General features: G+C 47.8%; 1 protein-coding gene across 1 annotated transcript; it reads left to right on the top strand.

The window, feature by feature from the left end:
- The first annotated feature begins 489 nt into the window (after window positions 1-489).
- Window positions 490-4,416, top strand: LOC123448456 (probable choline kinase 2). The gene is made up of 7 exons (XM_045125355.1): window positions 490-1,069; window positions 2,653-2,774; window positions 2,903-3,098; window positions 3,437-3,554; window positions 3,668-3,715; window positions 3,814-3,914; window positions 4,018-4,416. The coding sequence occupies exons 1-7, from the start codon at window positions 680-682 to the stop codon at window positions 4,126-4,128; spliced, it is 1,086 nt and encodes a 361-aa protein (XP_044981290.1). The 5' UTR covers window positions 490-679; the 3' UTR covers window positions 4,129-4,416.
- The last annotated feature ends 1,994 nt before the right edge of the window (window positions 4,417-6,410 follow it).

The raw sequence follows: 6,410 nt of genomic DNA, 5'->3' as shown, positions 1-6,410 counted from the left end.
ATGATCTTCATGGACGGATTCAGGCCCCGGCAGCCCGGGCGGCGGCCTCGGACGTGAGGCCCATCTCCAGTGTATACCGTAGCTATACTGCTACAGTAAATGAAGGTTGTCTGGGTCTGGCCCAGTTTGTCTTGGGCTTGATCCATTCCTAAGTCCGCCACTGGTCATATTCATGGACTATCTAGAGATGACTACAAACATCGAATATTGTAATTCTTTTTTAACCGGTCTTGTTATGTTGACGGGAGGACGGGGCAAGAGTGAGATCGATGGTGATGTCTCCGCACCAAATTCAATCGCGAATCAAGCATGTGGTGGATGCAAATTTGACCATGTACACACATCTCACGAATGAGATTCCATCGTGTCATGTTGCTTTCTTATAAATGAAAAACAGAACCATTTCCTTTCTTTCTTCCATGCATATACTAGAAAAGAAAACGGGATCTGAGTTTGACTGGTTGTTCACTTTGTGGACAAAGAGGGGACCCCTTCAAAATGGCGCCTAATTGCAGAGGGTGGATCTGCAAAACAGCCGCCAGCAGAACAAACCGTCTCCTCTACTTATACGCGGGACCCTTCCTGGATCCCCGCGGAAGCCTACCAAGAACCACACGCGCGCGCAGATCCCTCCCATTCCCCGACGAGCACGGAAGATTCCCTGCGCGGCGCCGTGGATATGGTGGCGATCGAGGGCCAGAGCCTGGCGGAGACGACGGCGGTGGCGGGGCTCCCGAAGGAGGCGCGCGGGCTGCTGCACGAGCTGGCGGCGGAGTGGGCGGACGTGGCCGACTGCCGCGCGCTGGAGGTGGTGCCGCTCAAGGGCGCCATGACCAACGAGGTGTACCAGGTGCGCTGGCTCACCGGCGGCGGCGGCGAGGCGGGGGCGGGGGAGGCCCCGGGCGAGTACCGGAAGGTGCTGATGCGGGTGTACGGCGAGGGCGTGGAGGTCTTCTTCGACCGGGAGGACGAGGTGCGCACGTTCGAGTGCATGTCCCGCCACGGCCACGGCCCGCGCCTCCTCGGCCGCTTCCCCACCGGCCGCGTCGAGGAGTTCATCCACGCCAGGGTGCGCCTTCCTTCCCTCCCTCCCTCCATCGCCTTTTTTTATTGATTAATTCCCCTTTCTTGCTTGATTTTTCCTTCTCGGCTCGTTCCGTTTCTTGTCCTGTTCGATCGATCCCTTGTCCTCTTCTCCGAGGAGGACCCTTCTTGTTTCTCACGCGCTCCGTTATTTGCCACGCTAATAACCTTCCTTAGATTCCTTTCTGAAAGGAAGCTTTCTTACGTACGTGTTTTGGTCACATTTGGAGGGATAACCGGATAAGGATGAAGGAATTTTGTGCTGTTATTGCAAAATTTAGCCCCCCCTGATATAATGTGATCACGCTAGTACTAGCAGATAGTGACGAATTCTCTATTGTATCGTATCGAGGTTCCATGATTCTTCATCCACCGACGGTGTCGATTGCATTACCTGCTATTTTCAACGTTTGACCATTAGAAACTTACCCTAGATGTTCGTCCAAGTCGTCGGTGAATGACCGATTCAACAGAGGAGTACCATTGTTTATGTTCTCTTGTTGTTGACTAACTTGCATATCACTGTACACCACGTACGCCTGCTGTCTTTTTAATTGCCATTTTTTAGTAGCTTCTGAGAGACTTGTGTGGCAGAAATCATATAACTTGTGAATGCACTTGGCTCTAACTTATCAGGCTACTTTGGTTGCTGTCATCGTTTGACATTTCTGCTCCTTCAAGATATCTAAGTACAGTTTACCCATTAAAAAAGAATATCTAGTACAGTTGTATTATTTCCATGCTGTTGTCATTATTGGATACTTATGCTGCTTGAAGATATCCAATAGCTGTTCTGTAAACTTATTTCTGATTTAACACTTAAAGTTTCTCATTACTGGATACTTCTGATATTCCTGAAGATATTATCTAGTAGTTGTATTATTTCAATGCTACTGTCATTATCGGACACTTCTGATTCTTCAAGATATTATCTAGTAGTTGTATTATTTCTGTGCTATTGTCATTGTTGGACACTTCTGATTCTTGAAGATATTATCTACTAGTTTTATTATTTCTGTGCTGTTGCCATTACTGGACATTTCTGCTTCTTGAAGATATCTAATAGCTCTAGTGCTCTACTATAATTTCTTTTCTAATTCAACACTTAAATTTTTTCATATTTCGATGAACTACAGAATAATTAGAGGGTCATGTAAATAATTATCTATGGACCGGCTGAATTGCTCTAGATGACTAAGTCAAAATGTTCAACTGAAAATGTCCTCTGAATAAATGAGGGGAAGAAGATGATTGGCTTGGACTAAGTAGGATAGATGAGTAGTTAACTGTGACATGACATGGAGTGGAATCATCTTCAAAACAAAGGCTTAAAAGGAGGCTATTAGTTTAGAAGGATTATTTAGGGCGGGAATATCGCTCTTTATTCACCATTAGTTCGCATCATTTTTCAACGGAATCATATTCCGCTTCCTTTTATTTTATTTTTTAAATGAAACAGCGACGTGCAGGATATATATTTGCATTAAGACATCAGATTTGCTTTGACAGGAGATATGTTAGGAGAACGAAGAAATATACAGAAAAAACTGATGAAAATATTCCTGTCAGACACTTTCAGCTGTTGACCTGCGTGATCCAGAGATTTCAGCTATTATAGCATCCAAATTGCGGGAGTTCCACCACCTTGACATGCCAGGTCCAAAACGTGTCCTCATGTGGGATAGATTGAGGTATTGAGGAAGCTTCAGTTACACAATTATCTTTCCTTATCTTAGTATTTAGACAGTTTCTAGAACAAAACATATCATCAAAGTTAAGTACTCTAACTGGACGCTTACATATCTAAATATTTTCGTAGGAACTGGCTCAAAACTGCCAAGAGTGTGTGCCCCTCTGACGAAGCCAAAGAGTTCCGTTTGGATAGCTTGGAGGAGGAGATCACTGCATTGGAGAGTGAATTTTCAGGGGAAGACCAGCGCACAGGATTTTGCCACAATGATCTCCAGTATGGAAATATCATGATTGATGAAGAGACCAAAGCACTGACCATCATTGTAAGTTATTGCAAAGAGGCGTATGTTTGAGTCATTAGTTCTTTCCATTTGTCAGGTTGCGGTGTCATTGTGCATCCCTTGTTGGTAGGTACTGGCAAATAGAAGAAAATTTCTGTTTCTGAGACAACACAGTATATGAAGGAAGGATTGATTCGTTATTTGCATGTACTAGTAATCTCCATGTTATCCTGACTGCCATGCCTATTTCTGAACTTGAAACTTTGGTTTGCTGTTGCAGTTGACCATCTCATTTGGGCACTACAGTTATCCCATTTGTAGCCTAGCCAAGGCGGAAATATATTGTCCCTGTCTTACCGTCTCTCTTCACACCTTTACAGGACTACGAGTATGCAAGCTTTAACCCAATTGCTTTTGATATCGCGAACCATTTCTGCGAGATGGCTGCGGACTACCATTCAGAAGAGCCTCATATACTGGACTACACAAAATATCCTGGTATTTTGCTTGTCTGTGCTACTGCTTTTTGCGCACAGTTAATTTCCATCTTTAGATACCTTGATCAACTTACACCACCTATTTACGATCGCTTACTGCTCTTGCTGCAACAGATCTTGATGAACGGAAGAGGTTTGTGCAGACCTACCTGAGCTCTTCAGGTAAGCAGAATCCTTGTCATTAACCTCTTGTTCCGCAGATGCAGATTTTCTAGAGCTATTTATTTCACACCATTGCCTGATTGCGCCATCTGTTGAAGGTGAGGAACCTGACGCAGAAAAAGTCAAGGATCTGATGAACAACATCGAAAAGTACACACTCGCCAGCCACCTCGTCTGGGGCCTATGGGGAATTATTTCGGTGGGCTCGTTTGAATGATCTCTTTCACCGGTCCTCCCAGCTGACCATGAACACCATTTCCATTCTCCATTCGATCTAATCGAAACCTACATCTTGTGTGCAGGAACATGTCAACGACATCGACTTCGACTACATGGAGTATGCACGGCAGAGGTTTGCGCGATATTGGCTGAAGAAACCCGAGATCTTAACCTGCCGTGTCGATGATGAATGAACCCACAGCAATGATCAGGTGGTTGTGCACATAGTACAGCTTGCGATGCTCCGGCGTCGATGAGCTTTCCTAGGGTACAGAGTTTAGGCGAAGGTGTGGGGTGTGCTGGTTTTTTAGTAGTTCCCTTACTCATAATCAGAAGGTGCTTGTAGTAAGGTGATGTGATCACTTCTGTGTTGTGTGATTACAGTAACAGTGGCTAGTTACTTGCGTGTATTCAGGTGTACATATGTTACATTTTGGGAGTGTGGCTGATGCTATCAGGAGTAATAAAAGATTGTCTGTGAAGAACCAGTACTCCGAAAACGTAGGAGCTCCGTTGGCTCTCAGGGCGAATAGGGTTTCAAGGGGTTTTGACGGTGCCTGCTCGAGTTCATCGGTGGGGCAGACCTGGGAAGAGATGATCGCGATAGCAAATTAACGAGACCGAAGGATCGTCATGGCATGTCAATAGACATGCGGTAATTCTGGTAGAATTTGCTGAGTAGATGCAGCCACCGGAACTAAAATTTGACAGGTTGCAGTAGTAGGCTAGGGTTCTCAACCTGACCTTTAATCTGAGGAATGATACAAGGGGCAAGGCAGTGGCTAAATAAATCGATGAGAATGCATCATCCGTACAGTTTGATCCTATGTGTGGCTACCTGCGGGCTAGGGTGACTATCGATGTACAGAAACCTCTAAGACGCTGGATTCTTATTGACTCTGCAGCAAGAGGTTCACGAGATTGGTGTGACATTCAGTATGAGCATGTACCGAATTTCTGTTTTTCTTGCGAGCGGCTGGGCCATTCAGATATTTTCTGTCCGACACCGGGTACAAGAGATGGAAATGGAGAACCTGCCATTCAAAACTAGTCTTCGTGCACCGGATGACAGGAAGAAAGCAACATTGAACGAGAACGTGTCCAAGGAGCAAAGTTCAACTCAAAACAGCAAAAGTGCACCTCCTCCGCGGCCCTCTACAGATGATCAGCATGCAGAGGTGAACTAAGAACAGAAGGAAAGGCGATAAGAGGAAGGAAGGAGGCACCAAAGCAAGTTTATAGGAAAGTTTCGATGTGCTTGTGGATCAATGAGGAGCATGATGCTGAACAAAACAGTGCCCTTGTGGTGCAGACGGCTGCTGGGGTTAACAAAGGGACTGATGGTACAGAGGGTGAGGATGATCATGCAATTAAAAAGATGAGACTTACACCGACCTCTTCTAAAAATTCGGCAGCGGCTGCGGGACAACCCTGCCGAGAGTAATGATTTTTTTTTTTTTGAAACACGGTCCTGAGGTATCGATCTCGTTAAAAAAGGTCGAAGAGAGTTGCCCGGTTAATAATCGAAAAACCGGACTAAAACCGTCACAATGCGCCCGCCACAACAGGACACACAGGGCGACCTGGCAACCTTCACAAGAACGCACACACGCCGCCTAAGGGAAGAACTCCGTCGAGGTTGTAATCCGGCATCATCGTCATCACGCCTCCGCGAGGGCGACTCCGACTTCACCATCGACGACCACCGATGTAGCCTCCACCTCAGACAAGCGTAGAGGCCTGCGTCGGACAACGCCAAACAGTCCACCACACGTGCCGGCGACCAGGCAACTTCGACTCAGCCGACGAGCATTGAAGGAAGAAAGCACTGGACCTGCGTCGAGCCAGCGCCAGAACCAACCACCCATCTTCACGTCATCGTCGCCGCAAGGATCCCCGTCAAACAGCTCCGACTTCAGAAGACAAGAGAGGCACGGCGACCCCTCGAACACGCCGGACGAGACCGACTACCAGGACCCAACAACAAATCCTTCTCCGCTTGAAGGGGCCATCGTTGCCACACAAGAAACCGCGCAGATCATCCACATTGCCGGACGAACCCCAGCCGACCGCAATGTCGTGAGCGTCTAGCCCCTGGAGAGTGCAATCGAAATCCAAAGCTCTTCAAGACGACGCCCCCAAGGAGGAAGCGACGATGCCGACGCCGTCGTCCGGCCCAACCGGGCCTAAGGTTTTCACCCGAAGAACTGGATCCGAGGGTGTGTAGGGAGAGAACTCCTCAACGGTGCCTCCAAGAAGGTGAGACGACGTCCACAGACGCCGACACCGTCGGCCGGCAAGCTTTCGCCCGGAGCACCTCCCAACACCACAACCCCACGCACAGCACCTCCGCTAGCCCACACGCCTCCCACAAAGCCACCGCGCCAGCGGCACTCGAGAGCCACCAAGCACCTCCTCCACGCAGCACCGCAGCAGCCCCCAGCGACACGAGATCTCAGTCCCGCCAAATCCGCCG

This window comes from Hordeum vulgare, chromosome 1H, assembly GCF_904849725.1.
Source record: "Hordeum vulgare subsp. vulgare chromosome 1H, MorexV3_pseudomolecules_assembly, whole genome shotgun sequence".
NCBI lineage: Eukaryota > Viridiplantae > Streptophyta > Magnoliopsida > Poales > Poaceae > Hordeum > Hordeum vulgare.
This window is presented reverse-complemented; position numbering and strand designations above follow the sequence as displayed.

What these genes read in the sequence shown, in the direction of transcription:
- LOC123448456 (XM_045125355.1), top strand. Translation starts at nt 680, where the DNA reads ATGGTGGCGATCGAGGGCCAGAGCCTGGCGGAGACGACGGCGGTGGCG. An exon ending in CTCATGTGGGATAGATTGAG is followed by an intron (nt 2,775 to 2,902) that starts GTATTGAGGAAG and finishes ATATTTTCGTAG; the next exon opens with GAACTGGCTCAAAACTGCCA. An exon ending in GACCTACCTGAGCTCTTCAG is followed by an intron (nt 3,716 to 3,813) that starts GTAAGCAGAATC and finishes CATCTGTTGAAG; the next exon opens with GTGAGGAACCTGACGCAGAA.